Source organism: Oncorhynchus tshawytscha, unplaced genomic scaffold (assembly GCF_018296145.1).
Source record: "Oncorhynchus tshawytscha isolate Ot180627B unplaced genomic scaffold, Otsh_v2.0 Un_contig_898_pilon_pilon, whole genome shotgun sequence".
Classification (NCBI taxonomy): Eukaryota; Metazoa; Chordata; class Actinopteri; order Salmoniformes; family Salmonidae; genus Oncorhynchus; species Oncorhynchus tshawytscha.
Window position 1 is genome coordinate 1 of NW_024609182.1, and position 18889 is coordinate 18889.

General features: G+C 42.4%; 2 protein-coding genes across 2 annotated transcripts; both read right to left on the bottom strand.

Moving 5' to 3' along the window:
* Positions 1-3966: 3966 nt before the first annotated feature.
* Positions 3967-5720, bottom strand: LOC121844399 (stonustoxin subunit beta-like). The gene is made up of 2 exons (XM_042314427.1): positions 5385-5720; positions 3967-4939 (listed from the first exon to the last, which is right to left on the bottom strand). The coding sequence occupies exons 1-2, from the start codon at positions 5461-5463 to the stop codon at positions 4389-4391; spliced, it is 630 nt and encodes a 209-aa protein (XP_042170361.1). The 5' UTR covers positions 5464-5720; the 3' UTR covers positions 3967-4388.
* Positions 5721-9197: 3477 nt separating this feature from the next.
* Positions 9198-18574, bottom strand: LOC121844397 (NLR family CARD domain-containing protein 3-like; the record flags this gene model as incomplete). The annotated part of the gene is made up of 5 exons (XM_042314426.1): positions 18437-18574; positions 18067-18151; positions 17710-17938; positions 15540-17337; positions 9198-9279 (listed from the first exon to the last, which is right to left on the bottom strand). Coding segments are annotated over exons 1-5 (2262 nt in total), but the record flags the coding sequence as incomplete, so codon positions are not given.
* Positions 18575-18889: the final 315 nt, after the last annotated feature.

Here is an 18889-nt window from a genome sequence, read left to right on the forward strand (position 1 = left end):
ATAATCTTTCCTATGAACCCATGTTAAATAAAAAAATAAACCTATTTTAATAACTAGTCAATTCAAGAAATAATAGAATTTCAAAGTTATGGTACACTTTGAATAGAGACTGGTGTTTCTCAATCATTTTATAATTAAATCCCTCCTATTCGGCTAATGCTTCTTTAATTATTTTTATTTATTACTTGTTTTGACACCTTTTTATTATTCTTACTGCAATCGCTTTATCACATCAGTGTTTTTATATTTGCTTATAACTTATTTTACTTTGATGTTCCTTAATTTCGTTCCCTTTGCCTAATAGTAGTTAAACTATGATAGGGATCACTCTGTAAATGTATTAAACTGATAGAGGATCACTTTTGGCCAGCCAGAAGAAGTTAAAAGCACCCTTCTTCAACTTTATACTCTGTCACAGGAGGGCTGCGCACTCCCTCTTCTGGACGTTCTGTCTAAACACACACAACCTGTCCTTATTTCTACGGTTCTATCCTCACACAGAATTATATTACAGCATTCTTCTCATTCATTCGTTTATTTTCATTCATTCATTCAATCCTTTTTGTTTTTACCTAAAAACAACACAGTCTTTCTTTATCGACTTAATACACTTCCAAAACATAAGCCTAGACTGATAGGATTTCTATGATATGACGAGACTACTGTCTAATCGGATCAGCTTGTCTTCATATCCTATTCATCCACCCCGTACTGATCTTTATTCTACGTTAGAGCAATATCGTGGCGTGACCTACTGACTTTACAAACCCCGTTTAGCGGAGCGTTTCTTATTCATAGGATTTCTTTTTGCAGTTGAACGCCGCACAATCAGGCTTCTTCCTGTTTTCTACATATTCACCCGTTCAGTCCTCCTTTTCAGAGCGGTAGCCATGAGTATTTATTTACTATATACTCACCCGTTCAGTCCTCCTTTTCAGACCGGTAGCCATGAGTATTTATTTACTAAATACTCACCCGTTCAGTCCTCCTTTTCAGAGCGGTAGCCATGAGTATTTATTTACTAAATACTCATCCGTTCAGTCCTCCTTTTCAGAGCGTTAGCCATGAGTATTTATTTACTAAATACTCATCCGTTCAGTCCTCTTCTTTGAAGCGGTAGCCATGAATATTTATCTAACTACTTATTTACGTTCTAACCATATAAGCAGGCAGCTGTAGCCCTGTGCCCGATTCCAGCCGCTCAGCCAGAGAGCGCAAAACAATCGCACCAGTCAGCCCACACGAAAGTCCCCCACATGAATGGCTCAACGAGGGGGCAGTCCGAATCACGCACCCGACACGGGTCGCTCGCTCAGGTTGAGTGAGCTGTGTTTACGCACATCTCAAAACAGATCCTGAAACGGTTTAGCCCGGCCAAACTGAATCAGACGGAACAACTCCCCCAATCAAACCAGACACATAGGTCCGTTCAAGCAGTCTGACCAGAGAATTCGTATTTGCTATACAATTTCCAAGCTAACACACACATGCAAATTCATTGAACTTCAAAAAGTTCTTTAGTTTCTATAGTTTTTAGGAAATTTGAGAGAGAGACTTACTTGACGTCCCTCCTGCTGAGACAGGATCTCTGAAGCAATCTACGCAAACATTTCAACTATTGTAAGTACTTACTTACCTTGTTATAGTTGGGCGGCCACCCTTGTTTGCCAGATTGTCCAAAGAACCCGCCGTCAGCCAAGAACGAATCAGCCCCTGTCACTCCTGGCAAGCTCGCCAAGTTCTGTCGTGGAAAATCGGTTCAAATATGACGCTTTCAAGAACTTTGTGAAATCAATAGGCTTTTAATTTAAAAAAGTATCGCAAGCCGGAGTGGTCCGCGGAACACACACCTTTTTCATTTTTACACATACAACATATGAGTCCATCCCACATGCAAATGAATTTACATCCCAATCCGTGCATCCTGCTTGTTCAGCCCAATAACTCCCACATCTGCTTTCCATTAGATCTTAATGATGACAAGACCCTTGCTTTGACCTAAAGATAATATACGTCCCTCTATCCTATATGCTTTGACCCTGTAATTAGCTCCATCTGTTCCTTTGTATGTGTGTCTTTATTTCGGATCAGCAGACTATGTGTCTCCATTTGTAGTGTTTCCAGCTGTCCTGGCGCCTATGTGTCGCCTTCTCTTCATGTGGTTGTCTAAGATCAGCAGACTATACATCTATGGCCTCCTCTGTTCTCCTCTCCTATACAATAGACAATGTATTTTACCAGAATGGCAAATGCACTCTATAAGTGTATCTCTCTCTTGTGTTACAGTATTTATGTTCCTCCATATATGTACATAATTTCTCCCATAGTATCAACAGTGTAGATATAAACTGGTATCAACAGTGTAGATATAAACTGGTATCAACAGTGTAGATATAAACTGGTATCAACAGTGTTCAGGTGGTGTTCAGGTTGGAAGACAGTACAGATATAAACTGGTATCAACAGTGTTCAGGTTGGAAGACAGAACAGATATAAACTGGTATCAACAGTGTTCAGGTCGGTGTTCAGGTTGGAAGACAGTACAGATATAAACTGGTATCAACAGTGTTCAGGTTGGGAGACAGTACAGATATAAACTGGTATCAACAGTGTTCAGGTTGGGAGACAGTACAGATATAAACTGGTATCAACAGTGTTCAGGTTGGGAGACAGTACAGATATAAACTGGTATCAACAGTGTTCAGGTTGGAAGACAGAACAGATATAAACTGGTATCAACAGTGTTCAGGTTGGAAGACAGAACAGATATAAACTGGTTTAAACAGTGTTCAGGTTGGAAGATTATTGGGTAGTTTGGTTCATCAGGCTGACCCACCGTCTTCATGGAGGAGATTACTGAGTAGTTTGGTTCATCAGGCTGACCCACAGTCTTCATGGAGGAGATTACTGAGTAGTTGGCCCCCGCGATATGTAACTGTTCAGGGAAGTTTGGAACCAATATACACAGGCAGTTAGGAAAGCAAAGGCTAGCTTTTTCAACCAGAATTGTGCATCCTGTAGCATAAACTCCAAAAGTTCTGGGACAAAAGTCCATGGAGAATAAGAACACCTCCTCCCAGCTGCCCACTGCTCTGAGGCTAGGAAACACTGTCACGATAAATCTACCATAATTGAGAATTTCAATAAGCATTTTTCTACGGCTGGCCATGCTTTCCACCTGGCTACCCCTACCCCGGTCAACAGCTCTGCACCCCGCACCCCGCTCTGCACCCCATTTCTCCTTCACCCATTTCTCCTTCACAATCTGGACCCTCTCTTTCTAAAATTATCCACCGCAATTGTTGCAACCCCTATTACAAGCCTGTTCAACCTCTCTTTCGTATCATCTGAGATCCCTAAAGATTGAAAGCTGCCACGGTCATCCCCCTCTTCAAAGGGGGAGACACCCTAGACCCAAACTGTTACAGACCTATATCTATCCTACCCTGCCAAGTTAACAAACAGATCAACAACCATTTCGAATCCCACATTACCTTCTCCGCTATGCAATCTGGCGTCAGAGTTGGTCATGGGTGCACCTCAGCCACGCTCAAGGTCCTAAACGACATCATAACCGCCATCGATAAAAGACAATACTGTGCAGCCGTATTCATCGACCTGGCTAAGGCTTTCAACTCTGTCAATCACCACATTCTTATCGACAGACAACAGCCTTTGTGTCTCAAATGACTGCCTCGCCTGGTTCACCAACTACTTCTTAGACAGAGTTCAGTGTGTCAAATTGGAGGGCCTGTTGTCCGGACATTTGGCAGTCTCTATGGGGGTGCCACAGGGTTCAATTCTCAGGCCGACTCTTTTCTCTGTATACATCAATGATGTCGCTCTTGCAGCTGGTGATTCTCTGATCCAACTCTACGTAGACAACACCATTCTGTATACTTCTGGCCCCTCCTTGGACACTGTGTTAACTAACCTCCAGACGAGCTTCAATGCCATACAACTCTCCTTCCGTGGCCTCCAACTGCTCTTAAATGCAAGTAAAACCAAATGCATGCTCTTCAACCGATCGCTGCCCGCCTGTCCAACATCACTACTCTGGATAGTTCTGAGTTAGAATATTTGGACAAATACAAATACCTAGGTGTCTGGTCCGTATGGGAGTTGCAGTGATGAGACTATAACTACCAATTGGAAACCATGAAATTGGGGAGAAAAAGGGGTAAAAACGAACAAGTTTGATTTGTAAATTAAACCCGTTTTAACAACGGATTCATTATATTGATGAATGACTCTAGTTGACAATGTCTGTCAACTTCAATGGTGTTTATTCATGAATATTTACAATCATATGTTTACACACTAGAAAGATATTCTACATTGTTGCTCCAGAGTGTCTTACTGAACATGACCCTGATTAGAGTGAAACATCATGTGTTTGACACAGAGACCACCTGACACAGGGACACTGAGGTGTCATCATGAACCCTAAACCCTGGATAGAGGGGCTCAGTGAACGTGGAGGTGAATGTGTGGAGGTGGGTCAGTGTGTCAGAGGAGGCTCTATAGAAGGACAGAGTGCCGGCTGGCCAGTCCAGATACACTCCTACTCTGTGGTAGCTGGAGGAGGGGACGTCTATGGTAGTGTCATTATTATTGTGACAGGCAATATAACTGTAGTCCGAGCAGTCCAGACTCCAGGACGTGTCATTGTATCCAAGACCACAGTCCTCAACCATTCCTCTCCTGTTGATTCCTTTATATGTCACTCCTATATCAGCCCTTCTCCCACTCCACTCTACCTCCCAGTAACAGCGCCCAGTCAGACCCTCTCTACACAGCACCTGTCTACAGTCCTCAAATCTCTCTGGGTGATCAGGATACGGCTGCTCCTCTCTCCTACATGTCACCTTTCTGTTCTCCTCAGACAGAGAGAGGAGTCTGTTTACTGTGTTTATGTCCAGTGTGAGATCACAGACATCTGATGGATGAAACCAGACACAATATTAGAAATCATCATCATTCACATTAGAATGTTAACTCACTTTTCACTAATTCATTTAATGTAGATGTTTCTAGGTATCAAAAGGAGAAGTTAAGGTAACTTGAGACTTGTTGAATGATCATATGTTATACTGTATAGTAATATAAAACACACTTATTCCCATTAATTACACACACACACACACACACACACACACACACACACACACACACACACACACACACACACATACGCACACACACACACACATACGCACACACACACAAAGCAACTCTTTGTAAACGTTGGTGTCCCTGATCTCTGCTTCTGTAGAACTACAGCTGATATTTAATATGACCAAGTCAGTAATGATGGTGGTCTTTGACTTAACTTGAATTAAGACTTATTCTTAGTCCTATTCTTCACATCAGTCAACACTCACATTTTCTAAGTCCAGGTTTCATTGTGTTCTCTCCACCATGTTCCACACTGTAGCGGTAAGCAGAAGAACAGACAGTCATGAGGGATACACCTGAACTCACACACACACACACACACACACATACTTTGTCCAAGCGGTGGTAAGAATGTTTGTCTTAACTAGCCTGATAAGTCAAACATGTCTGATATGAATATTGACATAAACCCTCTACATACTTGAGTTTCTCCAGTCTGCAGTGTGGATCCTCAAGTCCAGCAGAGAGCAGTCTGACTCCTGAGTCTCCTGGGTGATTGTAGCTCAGGTCCAGCTCTCTCAGGTGTGAGGGGTTTGACTTCAGAGCTGAGACCAGAGAAGCACAGCCTTCCTCTGTGACTAGACAGGCTGACAGCCTGCAAAGAGTCAAATCATATTAAAACCAGCTCAACGTTCAACACCATAGTGCCCCCAAGCTCATCAATAAGCTAAGGACCCTGGGACTAAACACCTCCCTCTGCAACTGGATCCTGGACTTCCTGACGGGCCACCCCCAGGTGGTAAGGGTAGGTAACAACACATCTGCCACGTTGATCCTCACCACAGGGGTCCCTCAGGGGTGTGTGCTCAGTCCCCTAATGTACTCCCTGTTCACTCATGACTGCACGGCCAGGCACGACTCCAACACCATCATCAAGTTTGCCGATGGCAAAACAGTAGTAGGCCTGATCACCGACAACAACTAGACAGCCTATAGGGAGGAGGTCAGAGACCTGGCCATGTGGTGCCAGGACAACAACCTCTCCCTCAATGTGATCAACACAAAGGAGATGATTGTGGACTACAGGAAAACGAGGACCGAGCACTCCCCCATTCTCATCGACGGGTCTGTAGTGGAGCAGGTTGAGAGCTTCAAGTTCCTTGGTGTCCACATCACCAGCAAACTAACATAGTCCAAGCATACCAAGACAGTTGTGAAGAGGGCACGACAAAACCACTGCATCTCAAGGCAAGAGGTGTCAATGCAGTCCCTGTTTCGAATCCATCACATCCAGCAGTGACTGGGAGTCCCATTGGGCAGCGCACTATTGGCCCAACGTTGTCCGCGTTTGGTAGGCCGTCATTGTAAATAAGAATTTGTTCTTAACTGACTTGCCAAGTTAAATAAAGGTTAAATTAAAAATACAAATACATTGTTGTAGGCTAATGCAATTAGCATGAGGTTGTAAGTAACAAGAACATTTCCCAGGACATAGACATATCTGATATTGGCAGAAAGCTTAAATTCTTGTTAATTTATGTGCACTGTCCAATTTACAGTAGCTATTACAGTGAAATAATACCATGTTTGAGGAGAGTGCATAGTTATGAACTTGAAAAGTTATTAATAAACCAATTAGGCACATTTGGCCAGTCTTGACACAACATTTTGAACAGAAATGTAATGGTTCATTGGATCAGCCTATAACTTTTCACATACAATGATGTATATTTATATATACATTTATATATGTTTTATTCTACTACATTGCTTTCACATTTCCACAAACTTCAAAGTGTTTCCTTTCAAATGGTATCAATAATATGCATATCCTTGCTTCAGTTCCTGAGCTACAGGCAGTTAGATTTGGGTCCTGAGCTACAGGAAGTTAGATTTGGGTATGTCATTATAAGGCAACATTTTTTTTTTAAATGGGTGTATCCTTAATGCTTATAAGCATTTCACTGTAAGCTCTGCACCTGACGCATGTGACAAATTGTATTTGATTTAGTCCGCCCATTTGCAGAAGTCATAAGTAATTCTGACAATTTTTCTTTTTAGTGTATTAAAATAGTCATGTATATGGTTGTAAAAACGATTGGATTTGCAGTTTGTTTTGGGTTATGTTTTGCCCAAAAGTAACTGAATGGTGGATAATGACTGGGGTAATTGTCTGTTTAAGTGAGAAGATAACATGATTCTAATCAATACTAAATTCATCCTGATGATGCCATGATTAATACAAAACATAAATCAATCTTGAAAGGCTACAAATACTTATTTTCCACCATAATTTGCAAATAAATTCATTAAAAATCCTACAATGTGATCTTCTGGATTTTTTTTTCTCATTTTGTCTGTCATAGTTGAAGTGTACCTATGATGAAAATTACAGGCCTCTCTTCATCTTTTTAAGTGGGAGAACTTGCACAATTGGTGGCTGACTAAATACTTTTTGCCCCACTGTATGTATGAATAGCCTCAAATAAAAGGTGACATTCTGTACTGTCACCTTATATGAAACATTCTATCTAAAATCCCAAATGCTGGAGCATAGCACCAGATTTAAAACTGTAAGCTTCACTGTCCAAACACATATGGTGTGGACTATGTGTGTCTGGTAAACACATGTGGATCTGGTGAACAGTTATCACTTGTTGACCAACTACAGGAATACTGACCTCAGAGTCTCCAGTTTACAGTGGGGATTCCCCAGTCCAGCAGAGAGCAGCTTCACTCCTGAATCCTTCAGGTCATTGTTACTCAGGTCCAGCTCTCTCAGGTGTGAGGGGTTTGACCTCAGAGCTGAGACCAGAGAAGCACAGCCTTCCTCTGTGACTAGACAGCCTGACAGCCTGCAAAGAGTCAAATCATATTAAAATCACACTGCTATTCTTTGGTGGTGAAAATAATGGCAGTATATTTTTTCAACATATTCAGATATATCAGTGTCCTGAAACCTTCCATATCTATTCATTTATAAATGTATCATTATTATAAACTACAAATGATCATTTATAGTATTATCTACAAATGCTTGATCTTATTTGCATAGTATTATCATTGCATAGTATTATCATTGCATAGTAGTATCATTGCATAGTATTATCTTTGCATAGTATTATCATTGCATAGTATTATCATTGCTTATCATTGCATAGTAGTATCATTGCATAGTATTATCATTGCATAGTATTATCATTGCATAGTAGCATCATTGCATAGTATTATCATTGCATAGTATTGCTTATCATTGCATAGTATTATCATTGCATAGTATTATCATTGCATAGTATTGCATAGTATTGCATAGTATTGCATAGTATTGCTTATCATTGCATAGTATTATCATTGCATAGTATTATCATTACATAGTATTATCATTGCAGTGTTGCTTGTAGATAGAAACATGTAGAGTACAAATATTTGAGTAGACTGACCAGACCAGTTTAAAAAGCAGTATCAGTCAAAAGACAGACAGTGAGGAATCAGATTTAGATTGTATTGAGTATACAGTCCACACCATATCTATTTAGACAGTGAGGTATCAGATTTAGATTGTATTGAGTATACAGTCCACACCATATCTATTTTGACAGTGAGGTATCAGATTTAGATTGTATTGAGTATACAGTCCACACCATATCTATTTAGACAGTGAGGTATCAGATTTAGATTGTATTGAGTATACAGTCCACACCATATCTATTTAGACAGTGAGGTATCAGATTTAGATTGTATTGAGTATACAGTCCACACCATATCTATTTAGACAGTGAGGTATCAGATTTAGATTGTATTGAGTATACAGTCCACACCATATCTATTTTGACAGTGAAGCTAACATTTTAAACGTGGCTCTGTACTCTAACATTTTGAAATTGGAATCAAATTTTTCAAATATTTTTATTTTAGGATATTTTAATACATATCTGTTTCCCAGTTATCAACAGTTATCACTTGTTGACCAACTACAGGAACACTGACCTCAGAGTCTCCAGTTTACAGTGGGGATTCCCCAGTCCAGCAGAGAGCAGCTTCACTCCTGAATCCTTCAGGTCATTGTTACTCAGGTCCAGCTCTCTCAGGTGTGAGGGGTTTGACATCAGAGCTGAGACCAGAGAAGCACAGCCTTCCTCTGTGACTCCACAGCCTGACAGCCTGCAAAGAGATCATCATGATTTCACAAACACACTGTTATAATCCAAGATGGCGTAGCATTCGAACATGTTTGTTTTTGTCCAGTGTAAATATTCAGGTTTTTTTTGGTCTATTTTTGTATTTTGTTTTTTAAATTGATTTCAATCTCTTTTTCCTTTTTCAAATGATATATCACTTCCTGCAACCCGCCTCACCCCATTACCTTTAGCTGCTTTTAGCCCGGATAATACCTGCTAGTCTGCACAGCGCGATATCAACCCAGAGCATATCGGACTGATTTTCTCCACTCGATCACCGGATTCCTGCAGCAAGATCTCGACCATTACATCGGATCATCACCGGTAGCTAGCTGCTACCGGGAGGCTCTGCCCCGAAGCTAATGAGCTAAGCCCATCTCCCGGCTAGCCGATAAAGTACACCAGCTAACTTTTGGGCTACAATACCTCCTTTGCCAATTGGTCTGGACCCTTTATTGTCGACATGAGCCCCGCCAATCCATCACGACTGGTCTGCCGATGTAATTGTCCAATTGTTTTCAACATGTTTTTCCGTTGTGATGCCGCAGAAGAGCCATCTGCTTGTCCCGACCCGCTAGCTTTCTGAACACCGTGTCTCCCGGCCCGGCCCGCTAGTTTCTGAACGCCGTGTCTCCCGACCCGCTAGCTTTCTGAACGCCGTGTCTCCCGACCCGCTATCTTTCTGAACACCGTGTCTCCCGACCCGCTAGCTTTCTGAACGCTGTGTTTCCCGACCCGCTAGCTTTCTGAACGCCGTGTCTCCCGACCCGCTAGCTCTCTGAACGCCGTGTCTCCCGACCCGCTAGCTTTCTGAACGGCGTGTCTCTCGGCCCGCTAGCTTTCTGAACGCCGTGTCTCCCGACCCGCTAGCTTTCTGAACGGCGTGTCTTCCGGCCCGCTAGCTTTCTGAACGCCGTGTCTCCCGACCCGCTAGCTATCTGAACACCGTGTCTCCCGGCCCGCTAGCTTTCTGAACGCCGTGTCTCCCGACCCGCTAGCTTTCTGAACGCTGTGTTTCCCGACCCGCTAGCTTTCTGAACGCCGTGTCTCCCGACCCGCTAGCTTTCTGAACGCCGTGTCTCCCGACCCGCTAGCTTTCTGAACGGCGTGTCTCTCGGCCCGCTAGCTTTCTGAACGCCGTGTCTCCCGACCCGCTAGCTTTCTGAACGCCGTGTCTCCCGACCCGCTAGCTATCTGAACACTGTGTCTCCCGACCCGCTAGCTTTCTGAACGCCATGTCTCCCGGACCGCTAGCTTTCTGAACGCCGTGTCTCCCGACCCGCTAGCTATCTGAACACTGTGTCTCCCGACCCGCTAGCTTTCTGAACGCCATGTCTCCCGGACCGCTAGCTTTCTGAACACAGTGTTTCCTGCTCACCTACCGTAGTAGCGACTACCTGTCTCACCTATTGCTGCTCAGTGGACCCTTATGATCACTCGGCTACATAGCTGATGCCTCCTGGACTGTTCACTAACACGGTACTTCATTTTGTTTATCTGTCGGTCCCAGCATCAAACTCAGGTCCTGTGGGTACCTAACTGACCATCTCTGCCCATTCATCGCCTTTTACCCGTTGTTGTTGCCTTAGCTGTTTACCCATTGTTGTTGCCTTAGCTGTTTACCTGTTGTTGTTGTTGTCTTACCCACTGTTGTCTTAGCTCTCCCAATCAACACTTGCTTTATGCCTCTCTCTAATGTCAATATGCCTTGTCTACTGCTGTTTATTGTTATTGTTTTATGTTACTGTGGAGCCCCCAGTCCGCTCAATATGTCTTAGATAGCTCTTTTGTCCCACCCCCACACATGTGGAGACCTTAACTAGCTTAACTGGTGCCTCCAGAGATGCAACCTCTCTCATTGTCACTCTATGCCTAGGCTTACCTCCACTGTACTCGTATCCTACCATACCCTTGTCTGTACATCATGCCCTGAATCTATTCTACCACGCCCAGAAATCTGCTCCTTTTATTCTCTGTTCCCAATGTACTAGACGACCAGTCCTTATAGCCTTTAGCCTCACCCTTATCCTACTCCTCCGTTCCTCTGGTAATGTAGAGGTTACCCCCAGTACTACACCCATTCCCCAGGCACTCTCATTTGTTGCCTCCTGTAACTGTAAAAGCCTTGGTTTCATGCATGTTAACATCAGAAGCCTCCTTAATGTTATTCACTGCTTTCGCTCACTCCGCCAACCCTGATGTCCTTGCCATGTCTGAATCCTGGCTTAGGAAGGCCACCACAAATTCTGAAATTTCCATCCTCATCTACAACATTTTCCATCAAGATACAACTGGGGAGGAGTTGCAATCTACTGTAGAGTTAGCCTGCAGAGTTATGTTATACGATCCAGGTCTGTGCCCAAACAGTTTGAGCTTCTACTTTTAAAAATCCACCTTTCCAGAAATAAGTCTCTCACTGTTGCTGCTTGTTATAGACCCCCTCAGTCCCCAGCTGTGCCCTGGACACCATATGTGTATTGATATCCCCCATCTATCTTCAGAGTTCGTACCGGCCGTCCTACAATCTAAGATAGATGCCCTCAATCTCACACAAATGATCAAGGAACCTACCAGGTACAAGCCTAAATTGGCAAACATGGGCACCCTCATAGATATCATCCTGACCAACTAGCCCTCTAAATACACCTCTGCTGTCTTCAACCAGGATCTCAGCGATCACTGCCTCATTGCCTGCATCCGTAATGGGTCAGCGGTCAAACGACCTCCACTCATCACTGTCAAACGCTCCCTAAAACACTTCAGCGAGCAGGCCTTTCTAATTGACCTGGCCAGCGTATCCTGGAATGATATTGACCTCATCCCATCAGTAGAGGATGCCTGGTTGTTCTTTAAAAGTGTTTTCCTCACCATCTTAAATAAACATGCCCCATTCAAAATGCCCCAAAAAAAAAATGAACTAAGAACAGATATAGCCCTTGATTCACTCCAGACCTGACTGCCCTTGACCAGCACAAAAATATTCTGTGGCGTTCTGCACTAGCATCGAATAGCCCCGTGATATGCAACTTTTCAGGAAAGTTAGGAACCAATATACACAGTCAGTTAGGAAAGCAAAGGCTTTTTCAAACATACATTTTCATCTTGTAGCACTAACTCCCCAAATATTTGGGACACTGTAAAGTCAATGGAGAATAAGAGCACCTCCTCCAAGCTGCCCACTGCACTGAGGCTAGGAATCACTGTCACCACTGATAAATCTATGATAATCGAGAAGTTAAACAAGCATTTCTCTACGGCTGGCCTTGCTTTCCACCTGGCTACCCCTACCCCGGCCAACAGCACTGCACCCCCACAGCAACTTGCCCAAGCCCCCCAGCTTCTCCTTCACCAAAATCCAGATAGTTGATGTTCTGAAAGAGCTGCAAAATCTGGACCCCTACAAATCAGCTGGGCTAGACAATCTGGACCATCTCTTTCTAAAATGATCAGCCACAGTTGTTGCAACCCTTATTACTAGTCTGTTCAACCTCTCTTTCGTATCGTCTGAGATTCCTAAAGATTGAAAGCTGCCGCGGTCATCCCCTCTTCAAAGGGGTGACACTCTAGACCCAATTCAATGAACACCGAAAAAACAAATACAAACAAGAGAGAGACAACGATAGACAGCTGCCTCTGATTGGGAACCATACCAGTCTAACAAAGAAATAGAAAACATAGATTGCCCACCCTAGTTACACCCTGACCTAACCAAATAGAGATTTTAAAGGATCTCTAAGGTCAGGATGTGACACCCAAACTGTTACAGATCTACAGTTGAATTCGGAAGTTTACGGAAGTTTACATACACCTTAACCAAACACATTTAAACTCAGTTTTAATCGTAGTAAAAATTCCCTGTCTTAGGTCAGTTAGGATCACCACTTTATTTTAAGGATGTGAAATGTCAGAATAATAGTAGAGAGAATGATTTATTTCAGCTTTTATTTCTTTCATCACATTCCCAGTGGGTCAGAAGTTAACATACACTCAATTAGTATTGAACATACTTTTTCTGAAATAAATATTATAGTTTGATTACATTTTACGGTATCTTAGGAGTAAAAATAAACATATTTTGAATTGATGAAACAAAGTTTAGGAGTAGATTGTCAGATTCCTTTCTCTGCATATTGAACGAGTGGATTACTCAAATCGATGGCGCCAACTAAACTGTCTTTTGGATTTTCAAAAAGTAAGTGAATGTTTAAATCGCTATTTCGCTATTTGTGAATTTATGATACCTATGCGGGTGGAAAAATATTTTGATGTGGGGCGCCGTCCTAAAACAATCGCATGGCATGCTTTCACTGTAATAGCTACGGTAAATCGGACAGTGCAGTTAGCAATAATATAAGCTTTCAGCCGAAATAAGACACATACTGTATGTACCTAAATGGTTAATATCCGTATTATTTATGATTATTTATTGGAATTGCCCTCCCTCCAGTTTCATCGGAAGTTGTCCCTGTAACGGTTTTCTAGTGGTGAGCGGGATACCTAGCCATGTTTATTTAAAAAAGGAACCGTCTTGCCAAAACTGTAGTTTGTAACAAGAAATTTTAGGAGTGGTTGAAAAGTTGGAGTGGTTGGATTTAAGGAGTGGTTGGAATTTTATGACGCCAACCTAAGTGTATTTTATCTTCCGACTTCAACTGTGTATCCATTCTGTCTAAAGTCTTCGAAAGCCAAGTTAACAAACAGATCACCGACTATTTTGAATCCCACCATACTTTCTCCGTTATGCAATCTGGTTTACGAACTGGTCATGGGTGCACCTCAGCCATGCTCAAGGTCCTAAATTATATCATAACCGCCATCGATAAAAGACAGTACTGTGCAGCCGTCTTCATTGATCTGGCCAAGGCTTTTGACTCTGTCAATCACCGTATTCTTATCGGCAGACTCAACAACCTTGGTTTCTCAAATGACTGCCTTGCCTGTTTCACCAACTACTTCTCAGATAGAGTTCAGTGTGTCATATCGGATGGCCTGTTGTCCGAACCTCTGGCAGTCTATAAGGGGGTTCCACAGGGTTCAATTCTCGGGCCAACTCTTGTCTCTGTATATATCAATGATGTAATTTACAAAATAGCCTCCAACACTCTACTCAGCAAATTGGATGTAGTCTATCACAGTGCCATCCGTTTTGTCACCAAAGCCCCATATACTACCCACCACTGCGACCTGTATGCTCTCGTCAGCTGGCCCTCGCTACATATTCGTCGAATCCACTGGCTCCAGGTCATCTATAAGTCTTTTCTAGGTAAAGCTCTGCCTTATCTCAGCTCACTGGCCAGCATAACAACACCCACCCTGTAGCACACATTCCAGCAGGTATATGTCACTGGTCACCCCCAAAGCCAACACCACTATGGCACTATGGCCTATCTATTGCCTTAATTCCCTAATCGTACTACGCACTACCTTTGGCCGCGTTTTCTTCCAGCTCTCTGCTGCCAATGACTGGAACGAATTGCAAAAATCACTGAAGGTGGAGACTTATATCTCCCTCACTAACTTTAAGCATCAGCTGTGAGAGCAGTTTACTGATCGCTGCAGCTGTACACAGCCCATCTGTAAATAGCCCACCGAACTACCTCATCCACATATTGCCCATCAGACCATTCAACTACCAGTTTACCGATCACAGCCCATCTGTAAACTACCTCATCCCCATATTGCCCATCAGCCCATTCAACTACCTCATCCCCATATCGCCCATCAGCCCTAGTTGTTTTGCTATTCTGCACCCCAGTATTTCAAGTTGCACATCATCATCTGCACATCTATTCACTCCAGTATTACTGTTAAATTGTAATTATTTCGCAACTATGGCCTATTTATTGCCTTACCTCCAAAAATCTAATTTCATTTGTTACTGACTGTACGCTTTTTTATGTGGAACTCTGTGTTGTTGTCTTTTTGTTGCACTGCTTGGCTTTATCTTGGCCGCAGTTGTAAATGAGAACTTGTTCTCAACTGGCCTAACTGGTTAAATAAAGGTCAAATCATTTTTTTAAATGGTTCATTTAACATCAGCAGTGTAGAAGGACAATGGCAGATGCATTTGTAATTATTTTTTTTTTTTCCACAAACAACATATAGATTCATCTTCCGTCTCCTAGAATTGAATGGTCATATTGTTATACTAATGTGAACACCAATGATTCAATATGTTACTTTTCTTTAAACTGAATATTTCTTCCTGATGATTTATTCTTATATGCCATTTTATTTACTCACAGAACAGCTCTGGAGGCTTTGACCACTGGCAGCAGCCTCAGAAGACCTTCCTCTGATCTGGAGTATTTCTTCAGGTCAAACACATCCAGCTCCTTTTCTGAAGTCAGCAACACAAAGACCAGAGCTGACCACTGTGCAGGTGACAGGTTGTCTCTAGAGAGACTTCCTGATCTCAGGTAGCTTTGGATCTCCTCCACTAGAGAATGGTCATTCAGTTCATTCAGACAGTGGAACAGATTGATGCTCCTCTCTGGAGAGGGATTCTCCCTGATCTTCTCCTTGATGTACTTGACTGTTTCTTCATGGCTCTGTGAGCTGCTTCTTGTCTTTGTCAGTAGACCTCGTAAGTGCTTCTGATTGGACTCCAGTGAGAGGCCCAGAAGGAAGCGGAGGAAAAGGTCCAGGTTTCCTGTCTCACTTTGTAAGGCTTTATCCACAGCACTCTTGTAGACAGTAACTTCAGGCTCGTCACTGAACAGCGAAGAAAAGATACTGGACTTTGTTTGCAGTTTGTCCATAAGATTCTCATTGTTGTTGATGAATGAGAGGAACACATATACAGCAGCCAGAAACTCCTGAATGCTCAGATGAACAAAGCAGTACACCTTGTCCTGGTACAGCACACATTCCTCTTTAAAGAGCTGTGTGCACAATCCTGAGTACAGTGAGGCTTCATTTACATCAATGCCAGCCTCTTTCAGGTCTTCTTCATAGAAAATCAGATTGCCCTTCACAAGCTGTTGAAAAGCCAGTTTTCCCAGTGACAGAATGCTCTCTTTATTCCAGTGTGGACCTGTCTCTTCTTTCCCAAGATACTTTTCATTCTTCTGTTTGGTATGAAACACCACAAGGTGTGTGTACATCTCAGTCAGAGTCTTGGGCATCTCTTCTCTCTGATGTTTCAGCATGTGTTCAAGGACTGTTGCAGAAATCCAACAGAAGACTGGAATGTGGCACATGATGTGGAGGCTCCTTGATGTCTTTATGTGTGAGATGATTCTGCTGGCCAGGTCCTCATCACTGAATCTCTTCCTGAAGTACTCCTCCTTCTGTGGGTCATTGAACCCTCGTACCTCTGTCACCTGGTCAACACACCCTGAAGGGATCTTATTGGCTGCTGCAGGTCGGGTAGTTATCCAGAGGAGAGCAGAGGGAAGCAGATTTCCCTTGATGAGATTTGTCAGCAGAACATCCACTGAGGTTGACTCTGTGACGTTACAACAGATCTTGTTCTTCTGGAAGTCTAGGGGCAGTCGGCACTCATCCAGACCATCAAAGATGAACAGAACTTTGTACTTGTCGTAGTTGGAGATTCTTGATTGTTTGGTTTCTATTGAGAAGTGATTAAGAAGTTTAATGAAAGTGAGATTTTCACCTTTCATCAAATTCAGCTCCCGGAAAGGGAATGAAAATACAAGTTGGACATCCTGATTTGCTTTTCCTTCAGCCCAGTCCAGAATGAACTTCTGCACAGAGACTGTTTTTCCAATGCCAGCGACTCCCTTTGTCAGCACAGTTCTGATAGGTTTGTCTTGTCCAGTTAAGGGTTTGAAGATGTCGTTACATTTGATTGCAGTCTCTGGTCTTGCTTGTTTCCTGGTTGTTGTCTCAATCTGTCTCAGCTCATGTTCATTATTGACCTCTCCTGTTCCACCCTCTGTGATGTAGAGCTCTGTGTAGATGTTATTGAGAAGTGTTGGGTTTCCTTGTTTAGCGATCCCCTCAAATACACATTGAAACTTCTTCTTTAGATTAGATTTGAGTTCACGTTGACAAATCACAGCAGGATCATCTGAATCTAGAAATAACACAGAGGATATTAATATTACTGTTTTAATGCCTACAGTATTGTAGGACTGTTATAAAGTTTTACATTATAATAATGTATTCCCTTAGCTGACTGTATAAATGTGTAATGCTTTCATAATGCATTACAGACTGGTGTGACTGATTATATTATTATTGGTATTATTGATGGTATTATTAATGTTGTCTCTCTCTCTCTAAATTAATCACCACAACACATCCCTGCTGCTACTTGATGAGGTCACTAGGTGTTGTGTTAAGGCTGCTACAATATCATTGAGTTACACAGCTACTTTAGCTGTACTTTAGCTACAGCTTTTAAATGTTATAAAACAGCATTCAACATGAGGCAGACAGATCTTACATTTCTCCAGTGTGTCAGCAAGCTCCTTCTGGTTCATTTTCCTCAGGATGTGCAGTGTGATCTTCAGAGCCCCCTCTCTGGCACTGCTCTCCTGCTTCTCATCTTCAGCATCCACCACTTCCTTATCCTGCTTCTGACTCTCAAAGCCTTCTGGGAGTTCTGGACTAAGAATCCTCTTGAACATCTTCAGCTCGTTCTTCAAAAATGTCATAATATTCTCTTCAAGCAACTGAAATAAATGAGGTAAAAAGTTAAGCAAGAGAATAAATGCTTTCTCATTAATACATGAAGGAATGATTGACAGATTACATTTTCTTGAGATAAACAAAATCAAATGTACATAACAGGACCACATACACTGAATATGGAGGCCAGGTCTGTTTGATGACTCTGGGAAGACTGACCACTGAGAATCTCTGACTCTGATCTCTCCTGTTGGTTTCTGTGGACAAAACATGAGATTACATCTCCTCATCCAGGAGTACACACACACACACACACACACACACACACACACACACACACACACACACACACACACACACACACACACACACACACTGTTGTGTTGTGTTTGTTTAATTTTGTTTCAGGACTATGAAAATGGACAAAAGGATTAGCCTATGGATTATGAAAACAACAACAATAAATGGGAAAATGGGAGAGGAGAAATGACTAGAGACAGTGTTGTTTAACTCACTGATCAGGACCCATGAGTTCTTCTTACCTTTGTTCAGTAGAAAAGTCTCCCTCTCTAAAGTTTAGAGGAGGATTCATAGACCAGTCACTCTTCATGGACACACAGCTGGGAACAGGGGAGGCTGGTCTCTTCCGCTTGTTTGGGCTTCAACACAACAGAGACAAACAGTACATCTCATCTACTCTGAGCTCAGATGGGGAAACAATAAGAAGAGTTTCATTCCAAAAAGCTATATATCCATTTTCAGAAATGTTCGTAAATTAGCTTTTATTGTTTACAGAAATGTTGAATGATATTGGTGTGTTTTTTCACTATCTAATCAATGGCATGGGGTTGTTCAATGACAGATCTATTTGTTTAAAACTCGATGTTGTCATTTCAGAGAGAAATAATCATGTTTTTTTGCTAAATGCTATATATCTGCCTCACTCTCAGAGAAATCAGCAGTACAGTTTTACACATTCAAATGTGATCGACCGG

Excerpts from the sequence above, each read along its gene's own strand:
- LOC121844399 (XM_042314427.1), bottom strand. The coding sequence starts at position 5,463 with ATGACTGTCTGTTCTTCTGCTTACCGCTACAGTGTGGAACATGGTGGA. Across the intron at positions 4,940-5,384 it reads GAAACCTGGACTTAGAAAAT|ATGTCTGTGATCTCACACTG; the intron begins GTGAGTGTTGAC and ends TTCATCCATCAG.